This window comes from Puntigrus tetrazona, chromosome 16 (genome assembly GCF_018831695.1).
Source record: "Puntigrus tetrazona isolate hp1 chromosome 16, ASM1883169v1, whole genome shotgun sequence".
NCBI lineage: Eukaryota > Metazoa > Chordata > Actinopteri > Cypriniformes > Cyprinidae > Puntigrus > Puntigrus tetrazona.
Window position 1 is genome coordinate 17,391,554 of NC_056714.1, and position 19,097 is coordinate 17,410,650.

The 19,097-nt window shown below is 38.0% G+C and overlaps 4 protein-coding genes across 5 annotated transcripts; 3 read left to right on the forward strand and 1 right to left on the reverse strand.

Moving 5' to 3' along the window:
• Positions 1 to 746: 746 nt before the first annotated feature.
• Positions 747 to 6,726, forward strand: nmt2 (N-myristoyltransferase 2). Its single transcript, XM_043261551.1, has 12 exons — positions 747 to 903; positions 1,672 to 1,789; positions 1,868 to 2,012; positions 2,693 to 2,811; positions 2,916 to 3,007; positions 3,119 to 3,235; positions 3,373 to 3,543; positions 3,658 to 3,766; positions 3,901 to 4,071; positions 4,165 to 4,332; positions 4,465 to 4,602; positions 5,001 to 6,726. The coding sequence occupies exons 1-12, from the start codon at positions 791 to 793 to the stop codon at positions 5,019 to 5,021; spliced, it is 1,482 nt and encodes a 493-aa protein (XP_043117486.1). The 5' UTR covers positions 747 to 790; the 3' UTR covers positions 5,022 to 6,726.
• On the reverse strand, positions 5,831 to 7,959 carry rpp38 (ribonuclease P/MRP 38 subunit). Its single transcript, XM_043261552.1, has 2 exons — positions 7,772 to 7,959; positions 5,831 to 7,666 (listed from the first exon to the last, which is right to left on the reverse strand). The coding sequence occupies exons 1-2, from the start codon at positions 7,843 to 7,845 to the stop codon at positions 6,853 to 6,855; spliced, it is 888 nt and encodes a 295-aa protein (XP_043117487.1). The 5' UTR covers positions 7,846 to 7,959; the 3' UTR covers positions 5,831 to 6,852.
• Positions 7,960 to 8,730: 771 nt separating this feature from the next.
• Positions 8,731 to 10,204, forward strand: acbd7 (acyl-CoA binding domain containing 7). Its single transcript, XM_043260420.1, has 4 exons — positions 8,731 to 8,877; positions 9,451 to 9,568; positions 9,656 to 9,718; positions 9,915 to 10,204. Exons 1-4 carry the CDS (start codon positions 8,866 to 8,868, stop codon positions 9,986 to 9,988), a joined length of 267 nt encoding a protein of 88 aa, XP_043116355.1. The 5' UTR covers positions 8,731 to 8,865; the 3' UTR covers positions 9,989 to 10,204.
• Positions 10,205 to 11,229: 1,025 nt separating this feature from the next.
• Positions 11,230 to 18,884, forward strand: crot (carnitine O-octanoyltransferase). 2 transcript variants are annotated; one of them, XM_043260758.1, is made up of 17 exons: positions 11,230 to 11,389; positions 11,685 to 11,818; positions 12,670 to 12,794; positions 12,950 to 13,131; positions 13,249 to 13,373; positions 13,458 to 13,566; positions 14,343 to 14,436; positions 14,621 to 14,746; positions 14,869 to 14,970; positions 15,788 to 15,871; positions 15,954 to 16,061; positions 16,152 to 16,282; positions 16,377 to 16,500; positions 16,875 to 16,953; positions 17,037 to 17,130; positions 17,228 to 17,347; positions 17,807 to 18,884. In XM_043260758.1, exons 2-17 carry the CDS (start codon positions 11,704 to 11,706, stop codon positions 17,925 to 17,927), a joined length of 1,839 nt encoding a protein of 612 aa, XP_043116693.1. In that variant the 5' UTR covers positions 11,230 to 11,389; positions 11,685 to 11,703; the 3' UTR covers positions 17,928 to 18,884. The 2 variants fall into 2 exon arrangements, with proteins under 2 accessions (XP_043116693.1, XP_043116694.1); XM_043260759.1 differs by lacking the exons at positions 16,152 to 16,282; positions 16,377 to 16,500.
• Positions 18,885 to 19,097: the final 213 nt, after the last annotated feature.

Genomic DNA, 19,097 nt, shown 5'->3' on the forward strand with positions numbered 1-19,097 from the left:
TACATTTTACTTTCTAAACTGCCTACATGCTATGCTTGTTAACAAAGTAATTCCTTTTTTTATTGTACATTTTTATGACTTAATTATTAGCTTTTCGTTAAACTCACAAATCCCCTGCGGTTCCTTCAGTTTAGGAACTCAGTTGAAATAATGGAATGCTTAATTTAAGAACAGATGGAATATATTTTCTTTGCATTTTATAGAATGCGCAACACTAAAATCAACGTGATAAATGAGTTAGGTTAAAAGTACTTAAAAAGTAATCTGATTATATTATCTTAAATGTGTAATAAATCACTTTATTAACTACAAATTTTGTCATGTAACATAGATTCATTGATGGGGTAATATTTGTAAGTAAACTTGCAAGTATTTAACTTTTAGTTAGTGTAAACCAGACTGCGGCAAACCTGAGCAATTATTAACTTATAATATCATTTTACAATTAAACAATACAATCAAATGCAACTGAATGGCACAAGTCTAATAATATTCACCATTCATCGCACAACCATTTATCACATACACAATTATATCTGATGCAATCGCATATTCTTCCTATAACTTCTAATCCGAACAGTGTTAATGAAACGCATTTTTTTATTTATCATTTTAAAAAGTATTTTTAACTGACCAAATATTTTGCATTTAAAAATATACATAACGTCGGCCTGCCCTTGTCTCCATTCACGCTCTCGCGGGCTATTAGTGGCCATAATCGGTAGACGGTGCTGTTTTCCGTGGTTTTTATTGCGTGGTTTTGTCGTGAGGATTTGCAGCACATTCATCCATGATGGCGGAGGACAGCGAGTCCGCGGCCAGCCAGCAGAGCCTGGAGCTGGACGACCAGGACACCTGCGGCATCGACGGAGACAACGAGGAGGAAAATGAGCACATGCAGGGGTGAGCACGCGCTAAAGAGCTGCGGTCCGCGCGAGGATTAGCCGCGGCGTATCCGTCGCCGTTTAACTGCTCCAGAGATGTAAACAAACGGTTAGCTTAGCAACCAGGAGGAGAATTAGTGCATTTTAAAGAGTAGGCATATATGTAATAGCTCGTCAAATTTCGCGATGGCTGCGTAGCGGTATATATACAGACATTTTAAATAGTCTAGGGAAGTGTCGATATTTACTTTATACTGCATTTGAATCAAAGTAGTTAGCTGCAGCTAGCTCGACATTAATGTTCAAGGATTTATTTGAGCTCAGCAGTCAGACAAGTCCTCCAGGCGCTTCTCTACTATATTTCGAAACGCATTTATTAGTAGTGGTTTTTAAGTTGCAGTTGTCCTTCCTATTTACATAATCGGAATGGAAAGGATCCGCCTGGTTTCATCAGAGTGTCTTCTGAACAATACAAACACGCTTGATCCTCTTTATGAGCTGAGTGAGCAGCATTGCAGTCGAGCATCTTTGTCAGCTCGAGTACTGAGGATGATGATTGTGTGTTGTTGTCAGGCAGACTTAGTCCCTCAGGAAAGCTTTATGAAGTTTGACCTGCTTCCGCGAAGAGGCTGACACTTATTTTTTATGGTTTTTTTCCTCCGGCAGTCGCCTTCCAGACTATTGTTATAGTAGGAACCTGTTATGTCTTTGGATCCCATAAACGGCTCGTACACGTTGTCAATGAGGTCTATCTGGCCTTTTGAAAGGTGTTGTGGTTTTTGTTAAGGAGTCCTGGGGGCGATCTTGGCGCAAAGAAGAAAAAGAAGAAACAGAAGAGAAAGAAGGAGAAGCCAAGCTCAGGAGGAACCAAGTCTGACTCTGCCTCTGATTCTCAGGAGATCAAGGTGTCTGTTTTATATAGTGTTTAAAAAAAAGGGAAAGAAATAAAGAAATAAGCTGATTCCCCTCTTTTCCTGTCCCAGAACCCTGCCATTCCAATGCAGAAACTGCAGGACATTCAGAGAGCTATGGAGCTCCTGTCCACCTGTCAAGGTCCAGCCAAAAACATAGATGAGGCCACAAAGCACAAGTACCAGTTCTGGGACACTCAACCCGTTCCCAAACTCAGTAAGTCATACTTCACCTCTGCACTTGTTCGTTTGCAAATGTAAGCAATTTGGCAAATCCTTGGCAAATCAGTACTAATCTTACACTAATCCATAAACAGTGTTGTATTCAACAAGCAAATCAACTTACAGTTTATTCAGAAAACACAACCTCGGCATCATAAATGAAAGCAGAAGCACACGATGTCCGTTTACACTAACATCCAAAAGTTAGGGGTATTTTATTTTTATCTCTTATGGTCACCAAAACAGCATCTATTTGATTGCAAATACAGTAAATATTGTACAATGAATTTTGCTATCTATGTGAGTATTTTTAGAATTTAATTTATCTCATTTATCTCTTAATTTCATGCCTTTACTGTCACTTTTATCGCTTTATTCAGCCTTTCCGAATATTACCCGAACTTTCAGCTTTATTCAATATTCCGCATAATGTATTTAAGTAATTTTGTCATAATGTACAGTCAATTGGAACAGAGAAGCAGGTTGACACAGATCTCTTGTGCTGTAAATAAGGACCCTGTTCGTTTTAGTAGCATATATTTTATAAAAAATAACCAGTTTGTTTATTATAATTTACATCATTAAATATTTTAGGTCAGAAGATGAATTCCTGCTTCTTATACATTATTTCTAGATAAACAGCATTAAAAGATTTGGTTTCCTGTTTCTTTGCAGATGAGGTGGTGACAACTCACGGGCCGATTGAGCCGGATAAAGAAAATATCAGACAAGAGCCATATTCCCTCCCACAGGGCTTTATGTGGGACACACTGGACCTTAGCAATGCTGAAGTGGTATGTGCACGAATGAAAGCAATTATTTGTGTGTGCTATTCATTTAAAAATGTATTAGCCCTAAGTGTACAAAATCACAGTGTTTTCTCTCTTTTCCTGTGTAGCTGAAGGAGTTGTACACTTTGCTGAATGAAAATTATGTTGAGGACGATGACAACATGTTTAGATTTGACTATTCTCCTAACTTTCTCAAATGGTATGTTATAGTTTGATGTTTTGCATCATATTCTACCCAGTCGAGATGATGGCCTTTAATGCCGCGCAGTGCGAGATGTGTGACTGTTTCTTTTTGCTCTTTTACTGCTAGGGCGTTACGTCCCCCGGGTTGGCTGCCCCAGTGGCACTGTGGTGTCAGGGTCTCGTCCAATAAGAAGCTGGTTGGCTTCATCAGTGCCATTCCTGCTGACATCCACATTTATGATACGTGAGTATCAGGCCACATCACGCCAGTGATCAGCTTCGAGCTCTTGAGCGCGTTTTACCAATCGCGTTTGTAGATTTTTGAGAACTGCTCATTGTTCCGGTCTTTACTGTAGCAACCGATTCTCTTTGCATCCGAAGGTTGAAAAGGATGGTGGAGATTAACTTCCTGTGTGTGCATAAAAAATTACGCTCAAAGCGCGTCGCCCCTGTACTAATCCGTGAGATCACACGGCGGGTCAATCTAGAGGGAATTTTCCAGGCTGTATACACTGCTGGTGTAGTTCTGCCCAAACCTGTGTCCACATGCAGGTACCAAATCTTAAATGGATTGCTACACTTCTTCAGTTCATGTTGCTCTGATTTGCTCAGATGATCATTTGAAGCATTTCAGTGCGATTGAACCCGTTATCTGTATCTTCACAGATACTGGCATCGCTCTCTAAACCCCAGGAAGCTCGTGGAGGTTAAGTTTTCCCATCTCAGCAGAAATATGACACTACAACGGACAATGAAGCTGTACAGATTACCTGATGTAAGCTGTTTTGTCATAAATATTCTTCAGAAACAAAGAAATAGTTCCTCCACAAATGACCGTTACCATGCTACATTATTTTCTGGGTAATTAGCTTTTTTATTCTTTGATTTTTGTTGTGTATTTTTCCACAGAGTACTCGTACTCCTGGTTTGAGGCCGATGGGAGATGGGGATGTGAAGCAGGTGACAGCATTGCTGCAGAAACACCTGAGCCGGTTCCACCTGCGGCCTGTCATGGGGGAGGAGGAGGTGAAGCACTGGTTCCTACCGCAGGAGAACATCATTGACACTTACGTAGTCGAGGTACACGTGGTAACGAGCATTTCCGAACGTTCTGATTATTGTTAATCATGTTTATCTTCATATTTTCACTTGCTTGTTGTGCTGTGTTGAAAGGGTTCTGGCGGGATGCTCACGGACTTCATCAGTTTCTACACCCTGCCATCCACAGTGATGCATCATCCGCTGCACAAAAGCCTGAAGGCTGCTTATTCCTTTTACAATGTCCACACAGAGACGCCACTCATAGACCTGATGAATGATGCTCTCATCCTAGCCAAACAGGTACAAGCTAGTTAACTTAAGATGATTACTAATGATTTGTTGACCGACTAATGACTATAACTGCTAACATATGTCTTCATATTTTGTAAAATCTTTTTTTGCTTTTTTTTTGGGGATGTTTCTGGACATCAGAAAGGTTTTGATGTTTTTAACGCGCTGGATCTAATGGACAATAAGAATTTCTTGGAAAAGCTCAAGTTTGGGATTGGCGATGGTAACCTGCAGTATTATCTGTACAATTGGAAATGCCCTCCCATGGACCCAGAGAAAGTAAGATTTGTGTTTGGGGTTTTTTTTATTGTTGGTTAACTTTATTTTTTTAGTTATTTTCAACTTAATCAAAGTAACCAAACTTGAGATTCATTTGAAAGAGCAATGAAAAAACATAATTTTTGACAATTAAAAATACGCTTTTTAAAAACTTAACTCTCTCTTTATATATATCCATATCTATAATTGTGTTCATTATTTATTTTTTATGCTAGCAGTGGGCTTTGATAATTAAGTGCTTGTGACAACATTGGACAACAAGTTTCACGTTATTTCAGTGCAGTATATAAATGTTTTATATTAGTAAATTAAGTTGTCTTAAATGTTAAATAAATGATGATAATCATTCATTACTTTTTTTGGAATGTGCATTTATTTGCCTTCTCCATTGTCCCCAGGTTGGCCTTGTTTTACAGTAACTGGCTGAGTCGTGTTGGATGCAGACTGATTGAGAGGTCCATCTCAAATTCTCTGACCTGGACGTAGTCAATATAAAGAGGAAAAACTGACATCCATTCAAAGTGAATGAGTTATGTTGTGCAGCTCTCTTAGGTCTTGTTCCAGTTATTGAGGGGTCTCCCCTCCTTTCTCTTTGTCTTTGACTCTCTCTCTCTCTCTCTGAGAATGTGAGAAACATTTATCAAGGTCAAACACATCCACAGGCTGTATACACATATTTATATATATATATATATACATACATACACACACACACACACACACACACGTAGTGTACGTTTATTTTCCTTAACATGCAGTCTGTATCCTCTCGCAGAAAAAGTTCAATTCCATTGTTTTTGTCTTTTAGTTCGTTTGTTTTGTATTATGAAGGAGTGTTGATACATTTGTGTGAATTAGCAAGCTGTACAATAATGCCAGATATTTATTGTGTTGTGAGGTTTACAATGGAACAGGAACGGGGTCGAAATCCAAAGTCTTTTCTATGGAGCTGCCTTTAAAGTCATATTCCTTTTTGGAGTTCCTGCTGTCTGTGAGGGGAGGGAGGGTGGGGCGCGTAAATGGTTAACCGTGTGGAAGAATGTATTGCATTTTGAAGCACAACATCAACTCCTTTATAAAAGGGCCGGATTGCTCTGAGGTGCATTTTTAAGAATATGTTTATTTAGATTCCGTGTGTCCAAAAGAAACATTTAGAGTTTTGAATGCGAGTTCATTTACGTTTTGTTTCACGAACACACTGTCACACCTTAAGTAGCTTCTTTTTTCCCCCACCCATTTCTGTTCTTTACCATTTAGTGTTTTTAAATTATTATAATTTTAGTAAAGCAATTCTGATATTTAGAATTGTATTTAAGTTACATGTTCCATTTCGTTCTCGGTTTTCTTTCTTCTGTCAGTGTTCTTTGCGGTCAAACCATAACCTCATTCAAATGGTGCATTTGCGATCAGGCCCTGGTAATTTTGCTAGACTTAAGCACAAGGAGAGTTAAACAATTGTGTTCGCGTTGTCCTTTTTGATATAAGCATTTCTCCCAATGCTTTTGGTGATGCGGTCAGGAGAGCTTGCTCGCTGTTCAGTTACAATCACTGGTAAGGCGAAATGTGAACAACGTTATTATATAGCAGAAGCTGATTTTATGTTGATACAGCTTATCGTGTCATGGTTTGCTTTAATGTATCTGAATCTACAATATGCTTTTAAATAAGCGCACGTCCAGACATGCTTAAAAAGAAAGGTACTCCTCTCGAAGTTCCACATTTCAACCGGTGGTTTCATTCAATAATGTCCAGGGCACTTTTGCGAATGTCAGTTTGCGTATGTTTTTTCTAAGGCTTGCTGTATGAAATGAGCATGAAAACTTTTTTTTCCCCCAATCTGTATGGTTTAAGAACTTGTGGGTTACGGTGAGAACACCCGAAGTACTTGCCTTATTTCAGAGAGGTTGTTTTTTAAATGTCAAATTGTGTAGTTTTAAACGATCAGCTTTCTCTTTCTGAAGACAGTATTTTTATTGAACTCCATTGCAGGTTGGAACTGACGGGAACAAGTACCAGCACCATGTCAAAACATGACAGTCCACCCAAATATCTAATTGTCAAAAATATACATCAAGGTATACCAGCATGGATATTTGACTGAATAAAAGCATCCAAAATATAAAACTGAATGCATCTCTGTATTTCCTCTCCATAACCAAATCAAATAAGCCTAAGTAAACTAAATAAATATACTAAACAATTCACATGTGTCCAAATACTACATGGTAACCTACATTTATAGAACGCAGGTTAAACACTCGATAAGCACTTTTTCTTTACCGGTTTTCGGATTTTCGTGGGATTTGGGATGGTTTTCTTCACTTTTAGAGGCTGGAGGATTAAAGGTGAAGCGTCACTGTCTTCGTTCAACATTTCTTCTAATTTCCTCTTCTGTCCTTTCACCGCATCCCCCTGCTTCTCCCCGGCTTCCTCTGTGGAATCCGTCGGGATCCAGGCCACGTTGAGCGGCGGGAGCAGGGGCGTGATCTCGTCGACCACATCCCCGAACACCTCGGAGCCGCGCCTGAACCCCAGCGCCAGCACGCACTTGAGACCCAGCAGCCCCGCGAGGGCCTTGCTCAGACCGGGCACCTGGCAGGCGGGCACCGACCTGGTTATACTCAGCGGGATTAAATGGCACGTCATGTGTGCCGGCTTAACCGAACTACACACGAGCACCAAACTCAGCTCGTTCCTCTCCAGGCCTTTGGTGACCTCGTTGATGCCGATGGCCAGCTGCTTCCTCGCGGCCGGGTCGCTCCAGCACGGCTCTTTGGGCTGCGTGGGACTCTGCTCGGTCTCCGCGGGCACGTGATCTGGTTTCTGTGCATTTTTTCTCGCGCTCCGTCCGCTTATCCATTTCATAAACCTATCGACTTGTCTTTTCTTAAGCCCTACGGCGGATAGTTTGTTTGTAAGCGTATTCAATATGATGTTCCTATGTCTACTATCCAGCGGTCTCCAGCGAACGCGGTATGGGTTATTCAGGGAAGTTTTCGCAGATTTGGACTTCTTTGCTTTCTTCATTGCTCTTTTCGATAGGGTAGGCGTTCCTTCCGGGAACCTGCATTTTAAACAAAATTCAGCAATGATAGTTACAAGAAATTCACCATTCATTAAAACTCTTTTATATGAATCAAGGCGTATAATTATCAGCAGTTATACACACCTATTAATATAGCCGAAATCACTACATGCGGGTTCATTTTCAAATTGTGTGCACGTTTCTCCGTGCGCAGACATGTTGTTTTCTTCTGTGGTCACACAATAACTCGTTTAACGTTTCTCGAATCCACGCTGCCATCTAGCGGCAAACTCCTTTTTAAACAGTAGAGCTGTTCGACTAGCTGGGCATCGTAGACAACTACAAGCCTTTGTCATGTACTATATAATTAGCTAATAAATATTTTATAAGTAACAAAATATCATTTGAATGATGATGGTGATTATTATTATTATTATTATTAATGATAATAATAATAAAATATTATTATATAAAAGTATTGTTATTAGTTAATATGTCAAAATAAAAGTTCACTGGATTTTAAAAGTTTTTAGAACACCCTTCTAAACGAAATATTTATAAAAATGGAAAAAAATAGTTAGGTGAACTGTGTTTATTTGTGTCCTGCAAACCGATCTTGATAAATATAAATACATAAAAGTAAAATCTCTATTATAGGTCCGTGGTCCTGACACTTCAAGATTTGTATTATTCTAATAATTCTATTATTTGGTCTACTAAAAGTATCCAAATATACAAAGACAAAAAATAAAGAATGAGCTACTTTATAAATTCTAGGTTTTGGTTTTTAAAAATCTGCTTTCTTTGATTTGCTTTTATGTTTATATCAAAGGGCCTAACCAGAATATGATATGTCTACCCGCTGATTGCAAGTACAGTCTAACAATAAGTAACATAAAAATAAATGAATACTAACAATAATAAACAAACCTGGCTGTATTCTGCCGTTTAATGTCAATTAATAATTTTCTCAATTCATATGCTTTGTAAACTCTGCATCTCGTGTTACGTGAAGCTGCATGCATGTGAAAGCTGAAGGTGCAATGCAGGAGTGAAAGGTTTTACCATAGAAATAGAATAAAGCGAAGTTCAACGGGGTTCTCCCTCGGACGTCCCGTCAGCCAATCAGCGCTCAGCTCCTCCGCGGCGCTCGTGAGATCCCCGTAAACTCTATTCATCAGCGCATCTACGCCACGTTCTGCCCGACGCTCCCATCGGCACAGCGCTCGCCTAAGAAAATGACTTTGAAGGTATTTATATGCACTGTTTTCTTTTTTAATTCCACGTTCCTTGCCTTTGGTGAGATGCAATGCACAGCTGGATATATATGCATGTATGGATAGGATTTTTAAAGCTAGAGCCCCGTGTTATTATAATACTGCGTGAGAATACGCTGTGCACGCAAAAGCTAACGTTATTCAGGATCGCTTCGGTGCTGTTTTCATCTGCAGCTTCTGGATGTGCGCTCGTGAGCGTCATTTTGTCTTTTATTCCTGCTCTTGCAAAAAAAAGTTGTTGTATAGGCTATTCACAAGCAACCAATTTCATGCTTATAGAAAGCCCGTCTCTCAAATGCCAACCCATATCCTGTAGGTTTGTATGGGTACACAGAGCATTCGCGTTGGCAACCAAAACTGTTATTCCGTCGTGAAAGTGAACAATAGGCTGCGTACAGTCTGAGAATAATACATAATGCATAGTGATTAAGAATGTGCTCAGCGGCGCAAAATGGGTCACGTGACACTTTTACCCCAATATAAGACGCATTAGAGCTAATATTGTTGGAACGCAGCAAAAATAAATAATCTCTGTTGGATGTTCAGGCTGAATTTGAGCAATATGCGGAGAACGTAAAGAAAGTGAAGACCAGACCTACGGACCAAGAGCTGCTGGATTTGTACGGCCTCTACAAGCAAGTTATCGTTGGGGACATCAATACCGGTAAATGTTTCAGAACATATCTGCATTAAAGCATCCGTCTGAGCTTGACGCTTTAGATCTTAAATCTGTATGTTCTCTGCTGTGCAGACAAACCTGGAATGACAGATTTGAAAGGGAAAGCCAAATGGGAGGCATGGAATTCAAGGAAAGGTAAGAAAAAAAGCTTATGCTGCTTATGCTCAACATTTTCATTAATTTGAAGCAATTGAATGGAATGCCATAGTCATACTTGCACTTGTGTTTATAAATCAGATTTGTACTGAGCTGGGGTTATATATGAACCCCCTCCTTCAAATGTTTCTGATGATGGCTTGATTCATATAGTCGTCGATCTTTTCTCCAACAGGTATGTCAAATGAAGATGCCATGAATGCCTACATTTCCCTGGCCAAGGGAGCTATTGAAAAGTATGGAATGTGATTGGGGAAAACATCCACTCAGTTATAGTTAGATATTCAACTTTAACTATGAAACATCTGTAAGATTAAAACATTAATCTATTTTTTTTTCTTTTTGATGTAGATTAACAGATTAAAAGATAATTTACTTTGTTTCATCGCACACTACAAGTCAGGTTAAACCTAAAGATGTAAAAATATAATCTTGTAATCCAATAAAGATGTCAAATATGGTAAAGCTCTCCTCTTTATTTTGTATATCTTAACATGAAATTACAGCTTTCACGTATTGCTTCATTAGTATTAGCTGAGAACTCAGGCTCGAGGACCAGTAATTGTGCCATTGTACACAAAGAGCTTCTTTGTTCTCTCAGAGTGCTCACTGAAGCGTAGTCATCACAACAGCTCTTTGGATCCCATGCAGAATGCAAGACGTGGAAATGTAGGTTTTGCCAAATCAGGGAAAAATCCGCACTCAGAAACTGGTGCCAGAGAACTTTGAGCGAATCAGATAGCTGTGATTGTGACAAACAATCTGTTATTTAAATTTACTTTTATTTAATTCACGAATTTCTTATTTAATTTCTACTTACGTATTCAAACACAGTTTGTTGTTCTTTTATAGTTTATGTACCCATTTAATTATTTATCTTTCTTTTTCTTTATTATAAAACTGTATAAGCTTTTTCTTCAGGCAAGACGTTGTAAACACAACATAAATCCCTTTATATGTTTTTTTTTTTTTTTTTTTTTATATATAATCAATGAAGTGACAGTGCCATTATTCTTGTCTGGATTTCTATTAAAAAGTACATTAAAGAAGGGAAAATCAAACCAAAAATTTATGATAAGCATATCTTCAACTTATTAAAGATTATTTTGATATTTTTTATTTATACTTTTCATATACATTTAATATACTTTTTTATTATTTGATTTCTAATTAATTTTTTTATTTTTGTGAAAATGAAATTGCGTTTTTCTAAAGAAAATAATGACATTCATGTCTAATTATATTTAAACAAATCAATCAATCAGTAACATTTTTGAACATAATCGTTTTGCTACAGTTACATTTAATAAATTAAAATATTTATATAAACATTTAAAAGATATATGTCTGAAAATAATTCGCCTAAATGAACCGAACATTATATTCATATTCATGATAACCCCGTGCTCGCTGAAGTTCTAGCAGAACCTGTATTTTGAAATGTGTTCAGAGGGGCAGCCATGTTGCTCGAGTCATAGTTATTGTTTTTGACTTCACGTTCAGTAATTAGGGCAAAGGTAACGGGAGCGATTCCCGGTGTGGCGTTGAATGTAACGTACGCTTTAAGGTTCTCCAGTAAAGTATCAAGACTCCGTTTCACCGTTGCAGTTTATAGCCGTTTCTGTTCCTGCACTGCTACAGTCTCCTGAGGTTAGTCACTTCGACAGCGTTTCTGTTTACATTTTATGCGTTTATCCTGACCTGCGCATGTTTATATGATTTTTTTTGTTAACGTTTATGCCCAATGAAGCGATTCATCCTTCGTGTGAGTACTAGTCATTTCATGAAGTGACTGGTTTATGCATTAACGGTTAACATCCAAAGAGAATCATGCTTTGACAGCCACCGCGTCAAGTGCGCGTCTCCAAACAGAAGTGCGCAGAAGTGTATTTGTACACCCATGCGCGATGAGTCGTTTTGAGCATTCGTCTGATTTAATCCTCAGCTGATTTCGCCCAGCAATAATGGATAATCAGGCGTTCGAGTCCACCGCGGAGCGGACCTTTCAGTACCAGAGCAGCCTCCCTCCTCTACCTGTACCCGGTCTACACGACTCGCTCAGCAAATACGTGCAGTCAGGTGAGAGGTCGACACAACACAAACCTGCTTTCTGCTCGCTCTTTATGTGTTACATCGGATAGGAATCTTATAAAATTCCCTTTTACGTTTGAGGGGTCTAAAAAAAAAGAGAGGTGTTGATGACCTGGAGTTGTTGACTATAAGTTAAAGTACAGACTGCACTGATTTCATGTTAACATTATAAATAGTAAACTACCAGGGCTATTTCTCTTTTGTGCTCCTCTTAAAAACACTGATTAGATGATGTTCTGAATTGTAGATCAGTGATTAAATGTCATTTTTGTTAGTTGAAACCCAAGTTATAAATATTTAAATTGAAGTGCTAAAATGAAAAATGGAAAATAATTATGAAAATAAAGATGTATGTAAAAGTAGTGTAAAACCTAAGATGAACTGATGAAACAATTGCTAAAATTAGAGTGAAAACAAATTATAAACTGATTTAAATTGTTAAAGTAACAAGAAATAACTAAATGAATAGAAAAAAACTATAGTAGTAAATAATAAATAATACTGGTCTGTGTCAGGGTTATTAAGTTTACAGTAAAGATGATATTTATTTATAGCATGATATATATTTTTTGTTTATATTTAAATAACACATGTGCATGTAATTGATAGTACATAAATAGTTTATATTATAAAATACCACAATTTGTACATATATTATTTAAAGGGTGTATTATTAATGGATTATTACTCAAATTACTTTTTTTTATTTATTTTCATTTATTTTTCAGAAAAGTTTGTTTTATAGGGCAATGAGTAAAATACATGTTCAGCTTGCAGGGAGAAAAAAGTGGAATTAAATTAGATTTATTAATATAGTTGCTATTTTTATTATTTTCCAGTAAAACCTTTTGCGTCTGAGGAAGAGTTACGAGCCACAGAGGCCATTGTGAAACGCTTTGAGGAGGGCATTGGACAAGAGCTACATCAGAAGCTTCTGAAGAGAGCCAAGAGCAGGCGCAACTGGGTAATAGGCCATTCTTTTCTTTTCCTTTGTTTTTCTTTTTGCACCATTCTGTTTGAGCCAGATTAATGAATCCCTTAACCCATAAATGACGTGTAATTTTTTATATGTGTAGTTCATAGACATTATTTTTGAACCGGTGGTTTGTTCTTCTTCAGCTTGAGGACTGGTGGCTGGATACAGCGTATCTAGAGGTGCGCATCCCCTCTCAGCTGAATGTGAATTTTGGAGGACCTACAGCCTATGTGGAGCATGTCTGGCCTGTACGTGATGGCACACAGCTGGAGAGGACCAGCTTGAATCTGTGGTTCACCCTCCAGTACTGGGACCTTATTCGCACGTAAGAATCAGCCGATGTAATAAATGTCTTTCGAAAGTGATTGTGAATGGCTTGTTGTTGTCTACATCAGTAATGTATTAAGTGCGTAATATGTTTGTATTCGCTGATACTCATCAGGGAGAGGCTGGCCGTTCATAAAGCAGGAACGATGCCCTTTGACATGGATCAGTTCCGGATGCTCTTCTGCACCTGCAAAGTGCCTGGCGTCAATAAAGACACCATCCTCAACTTCTTCAAAACAGGTTAGGCAAATGCGTGCTCGTTTTTATGCATAAATGCGTCCATATGTTCCTTGATGCTGCATGAGTGATCTCTGTGTGTTGTAGAGAGCGAAGGCCCCTGCCCTTCTCACATGATAGTGATGTGTCGTGGGAGGGTCTTCACGTTCGATGCTCTCTGTGATGGCCGTATCCTCACTCCCCCAGAGCTGCTGAGGTATAGTGCCAAGCGTATAGTGCCTAGGTTTCAATGATTCAGCAGCTTGGGTTCATTGATCTGGTGCAATCTATATTTTGTATGATAATGCATAATTATTGTTCTTTGCTGCGTTCCGAACACTGAAATACTACGTTCTGAATACTGCAGAGTATTCACTATATATAGCCTACTTTTATTCCAAACAGTGTTGCATGATAAATAATTCATGTAGTAGTATGCTACATTATTGTCATCATGTTACAAGTTTAATTTCTCTTCAAGTGGTGTTCAAACGTTTCCGGTGATTGGTCGATTTCATTTAAAGTGCTTTTAATGCTCCAAAGGCAGCACCTAGTGGCAAAGAATGAATTTGCATTTTCATGCAGATCGATGCAAAAGAACAAGTGGGCGGGCAATATGCTAATGTTTTACTTTGGTGTCAACATGAAACGAATTGGGATTCGTTTTAAAAAATGACTCATTGTAGTGATTCAGAGTCAACTCTTTCTTTTAAGAGACAGTAACTTTATACACGGTGCACTTTCAGATTTTTGCAGGATGTTTATATTCACTTAGAGCTGCGTTAAGCAATGCATTAAAGGTCATTTTCAAAAATTATTATTTTTGATTAAATAAATCATCATAAGAGACTTCTTTCTAAAACAGTAACTAACAGTAAACAATCTTGCTGACCTTTCAGATGGTAGTGTACAGTAAGTAATGTGCACAGTATGCATATTATATCCTGCAGCAAAGCAGTATGCTATTCCACTCGTAGTCCTTGTGTTCTTTAGACAGCTGACTTACATTAAAGAATGTTGTGATGGAGAGCCGGAGGGCGATGGAGTGAGCGCTCTCACCACCGAAGAAAGGACTCGCTGGGCAAAGGTAAGAGCCACGCCCCCACATGAGCAACTCAGCCAATCACAGTGCAGTATGCAAATGAACTCCTGACCTGACCTGATGTGATGTGAAGTGAAGATTTCAAACCTCTGCTAGACAGTTTAAATCTGTTTTGAAAGAGTTCTGAAGGCTTATCATGATGAGATTTTTTACATTTCTGTCTCTTAAGGCTCGAGATTATCTGATCTCCATTGATCCTGTGAATAAGACCATACTAGAGACCATTCAGAGCTCTTTATTTGTGCTCGCCCTGGATGATGCCCAGCCCTATTCCACCCCTGAAAACTACACACAGGTTGAGCACACTACATTAATAATACACTTCAATCATTAATGACACTCAGATATTTGTTCCTTATATTAATTAAGTTTCTTTTTCAGCCATATTTATTAAGTTTTTTCTCTGTCTTTTGATAGATGACTCACCTGGCATTAACTGGTGACCCCACGATCCGTTGGGGTGATAAATCCTACAATCTCATCTGCTTCTCTAATGGGACCTTCGCTTCTAACTGTGATGTAAATACAACCATTGATTATTGCAGCATTTTTAGTATCTGTATATATTTTTCATACACTTTTCTTCAAAATGTTGTGAGCAATATGATCAATACATTAAAAAAAGTAATAATTTTATTTAGAAAGGGATGCCAGTTTCTTTTTCAGTGACGTTGTTGTTGTTACACAAGTTGTTACATGTACTTACTATTATAATAACAATAACCTATGCATAATTAGCTGTGAGCATAAGGGACTTCTTTTAAACATTAAACATTACATAATGGTCCCATTCAGTGAAGTATGCATTTATTATTTTGATCAATCAGTCTTAAAGGGATAGTTTACTTTGAAACTAAAGTTTTAAGTTTATCAGCTTAACCCAAGGGCATCTAAGGTGTAGCTGTCTTTTTTTCTTCATTAGATCAAATTTTGAGGGAAAAAAACATGCACAGAGAAATCCAAATTAAACCATACCCCATTGTAACGATACATCGACAAAAAACAAGCGGTTTGTGTGAGAAAACGAAGATGAATAGTGGTGTAAAAGAGGTAAAAAAAATTATAGAAATACTGTTTGTTTTGGTTTTGTGTCTTAGGCCATTGACATCGTTACGATGGGGTATGGTTTAATTTGGATTTCTCTGTGCATGTTTTTTTCTCTTATAGAGAAAGTTCCCTAAACCGACCCTTATATGACTGAAAGTGCGCTCTCCCTTTAATGTTACCAGTAATTATTGTAGTCCATGTCTATGTCATTCATGATATAAATACATAATTGAATAATGATCAAATTTGAATAATTCCATTATTGTGTATTGTTTTGTTTGTTTTAAAGCATGCACCATATGATGCCATGGTTTTGGTATCTAATGGGTATTATGTAGATCAAAAATTGAGGGCCTGTGGTGGAGTGTGGAAGGTAAGACTGCATTTATTTACGTTTTGTGTATGCCATTTAATATGCGTGAATGTGCATCTTGAAATTATTATATGACTCCCAGGGTTCAGAGGTTGTGCGTGAGATGCCCGTCCCGGAGGAGCTGATATTCACCGTGGATGAACGGGTGAGGAGAGACATCGTCCTGGCTAAAGAACAGTACACCAAAAGTGTAAGTAACACAAACACAACTATCTCATTACTGTCCGTGTTATATAATGCCATAATGCATTAATATAGACAGAATACACCGTTTCTACAGTCTCAGGACCTGCAGGTCGTCAGCTACGCCTTCACCTCATTTGGAAAAGCAGCCATTAAGAAGAGAAAGCTTCACCCTGACACTTTCGTACAGCTGGCTCTGCAGTTAGCATACTACAGGCTACACGGAAAGTAAGTGTGGCAGAGAGCACCCTGAGAGGAAAATCAATACACTTAAGTTCGCTCAATACGCTGAGTCCGGCATCCTTCTCTCGGTCATTCTCAGGTCTGGTAGTTGTTATGAGACGGCCACCACGCGCCGTTTCTTTCACGGCCGCACGGAGACCATGAGGCCCTGCACTGTGGAGGCCCAGCGCTGGTGCAGAACCATGTTGAACCCTACCTCCACTGTGAGTGCCTTCGGTGATTGGTCAGTTTTATTTAATGCAGCGTTTTACATTTTCGTTCAAGCCAATGCGAAATAAGGTTTTCCCATGTCTGTGCGCAACAAATGGGCAACATGCTGATGTTTCACGTTGAAACCGCTGAGGTGTCGTTTTAAAAATGACTGATTAAAAATAAACGGCGCGCTTTTTAAGGTTTAAAACCTCGCAGGATGTTTTCATTCACAGCTTTTACACACTGCGTGAAAGGCCATGTTCCAAAATGTAGAATAGGGTTTAAGGTATCAGAAGTTCGCTGAGGCCCCCAGGCCCCTGGTTGATAACCGCTGCTCTTGACATTTGCTTGGCTTTGATGGGTTTTTTTGGCTTCTTTTACACAGACTGAAGAGAAAAGACAAGCTTTGAATGCAGCCTTCAGCAAACATAACAAATTGATGGCAGAGGCACAGGATGGAAAAGGTTTGTGTTTGTAAATGTTATAATATTTACATTGTGTAATGGATAATATGACAGGGACAAATATTTGAATGATCTTTGCACAGGGTTCGACAGACACCTCCTGGGTTTATACCTGATTGCCAAGGAGGAGGGGCTTTCTGTGCCTGAACTCTACACTGATCCGCTCTATACGAAGAGGTATGGCCCAACACTTTTAATTCCCATGGTTCATTGCCAGTGTATTGATTTGTGTGTGTTGCTGAGAAAGCGGTTTAATGTCTCTCTGTATTTGCAGCGGAGGAGGGGGAAGTTTTGTTCTTTCCACGAGTCTGGTGGGCTACACCACTGTACTCGGGGCAGTTGCACCCATGGTGCCACACGGATATGGCTTTTTCTACCGCATTCGTGATGACAGGTTAGTTAATATTGGTTTACAGGACAGAAATTAATTTTTTAATGTTTATTTCTTATTTTTTATGCGTTATATGCATTTTATAATATATATATATATATATATATATATATATATATATATATATATATATATATATATATATATATATATATTTGGGATAATATTAAAAACAATTAATTACTACATTTATTCAGTAAGGATGCATTCAATTAATAAAAAAACTTAACAGTAGCAGTAAAAATATATAGAAAAAAATCTGTTTAATTGTAAAACAGTTATCTTAATATTTCCCAATATTCTGTATTTTTGATCAAATTAATTCGGTTTTGATCGGTATAAAAGACTTCTTTTAAAAATTAAAATTATTCTAAACGTTTTACCAGTAGTGTACTATAATTTATTGTTAATGTTAAATTATAAGTTACTGTTATTCTTTATTAAATGTATTTTTATTCTCAGAATCGTTGCGTCCTGCTCCGCTTGGAAGTCCAACCCAGAGACAAATGCTGAAACACTGTTTCAGAGCCTCTGCACCTCTTTACATGACATGATGCACGTCACTACCCAGTCCCAGCTGTGAAGCAGAGCATTCTGGGAAGTGACCTCACTGCTTTTGTTATGCCAATGGACAGAAGCTAAAGGGCCGATGACTCAGACATAGACAGATCTACCATGCTGTGAATTTAAAATGGTTAACATGCTCTCTTTCAGAATATATACATTTAAATTGAGTAAAATTGTGAAGAGATGTAACATTTGTTTGAGAAATGATCAGACATCAAAGCAATAGGTTACCCAAAAAATCACTTACTCCCCTCAAGCAGTTCAAATCTGTATAAATTTCTTTTTGTCGAACACAGAGGAAGATATTTTAAAGAAAGATTGTAACCAGACTCCCAAAGTATTTTTTTTTCCTACTATGGAAGTCAATGGTAGTTTCCTGGAACTACTTGAGGGTGAATAAATGACAGAATTAAAATTTTTGAGTGAACTATTCCTTGAAGATGCCGATTTTCAGAAAGAATCTAGATTTAGCTGGTGCTTTAAAACGGTCACGTGCCTTCGGTTAGTCTTCTCTGAATCAGGAAATCCTCCTCTGAGAGGCTGCATGACACTTAACCTACGGTTTTTGATACATTAGCAGTATTGCTTCCTGTTAACTGTAGACCTGTGAAACTGTATATCACAGGATGCTCATGCACTAGAGAGAGACTTTAACAAGATGATTTTTAGATGAACTTCATCAAGTGTGGAAGTCCATCTTGACCTGTTATTCACCTCAAGCATAAATACACAATAGATGTACTGTTAATGCACAAATCAATGCAAAAGTGCAAGTATAATGAAGATATATATTTCCTCTTTATTTTCTTAATTTGAAAATTTCCTACTATTGTGTAGCCTTTTCAGTGTTTTTATAATGTAGATGTACACGCTTATGTAAAAACATTTTACCGTTTGTTAACAAATGTAGGTTTAATTTGCACTGTATTCCTAGATACTGGGAAACACTGAATAAATGTTCCTGAAATTTCAATTGGTTCTGGTATTATTGGCTGCTTCCTTCATCTGTGACGAATCGTATTCACCTGTGAGGATCCCGCAGGGCATGCATCGTTAATTACAGCCCATTCTCACACGCAGCTGGAATAATTAAGTGTCAAAAAACTTTTAATAGCGGATTGTAATCCAAAAAGGATTATTTAAAACAAGACTGTACAGAAATGGAATTTTATTACAAACTATACTC

Coding starts and splice junctions, on each gene's coding strand:
- nmt2 (XM_043261551.1), top strand. CDS start 791: ATGATGGCGGAGGACAGCGAGTCCGCGGCCAGCCAGCAGAGCCTGGAG. Junction 1,790..1,867: donor CTGATTCTCAGGAGATCAAG/GTGTCTGTTTTA, acceptor TTCCTGTCCCAG/AACCCTGCCATTCCAATGCA. Junction 3,008..3,118: donor TCTCCTAACTTTCTCAAATG/GTATGTTATAGT, acceptor TTTTACTGCTAG/GGCGTTACGTCCCCCGGGTT.
- rpp38 (XM_043261552.1), bottom strand. CDS start 7,845: ATGTCTGCGCACGGAGAAACGTGCACACAATTTGAAAATGAACCCGCA. Junction 7,667..7,771: donor GATTTCGGCTATATTAATAG/GTGTGTATAACT, acceptor TTTAAAATGCAG/GTTCCCGGAAGGAACGCCTA.
- acbd7 (XM_043260420.1), top strand. Junction 9,569..9,655: donor CGTTGGGGACATCAATACCG/GTAAATGTTTCA, acceptor TCTGCTGTGCAG/ACAAACCTGGAATGACAGAT. Junction 9,719..9,914: donor GGCATGGAATTCAAGGAAAG/GTAAGAAAAAAA, acceptor TTTCTCCAACAG/GTATGTCAAATGAAGATGCC.
- crot (XM_043260758.1), top strand. CDS start 11,704: ATGGATAATCAGGCGTTCGAGTCCACCGCGGAGCGGACCTTTCAGTAC. Junction 15,872..15,953: donor CCTGTGGTGGAGTGTGGAAG/GTAAGACTGCAT, acceptor TATGACTCCCAG/GGTTCAGAGGTTGTGCGTGA. Junction 16,954..17,036: donor AGAGGCACAGGATGGAAAAG/GTTTGTGTTTGT, acceptor ATCTTTGCACAG/GGTTCGACAGACACCTCCTG.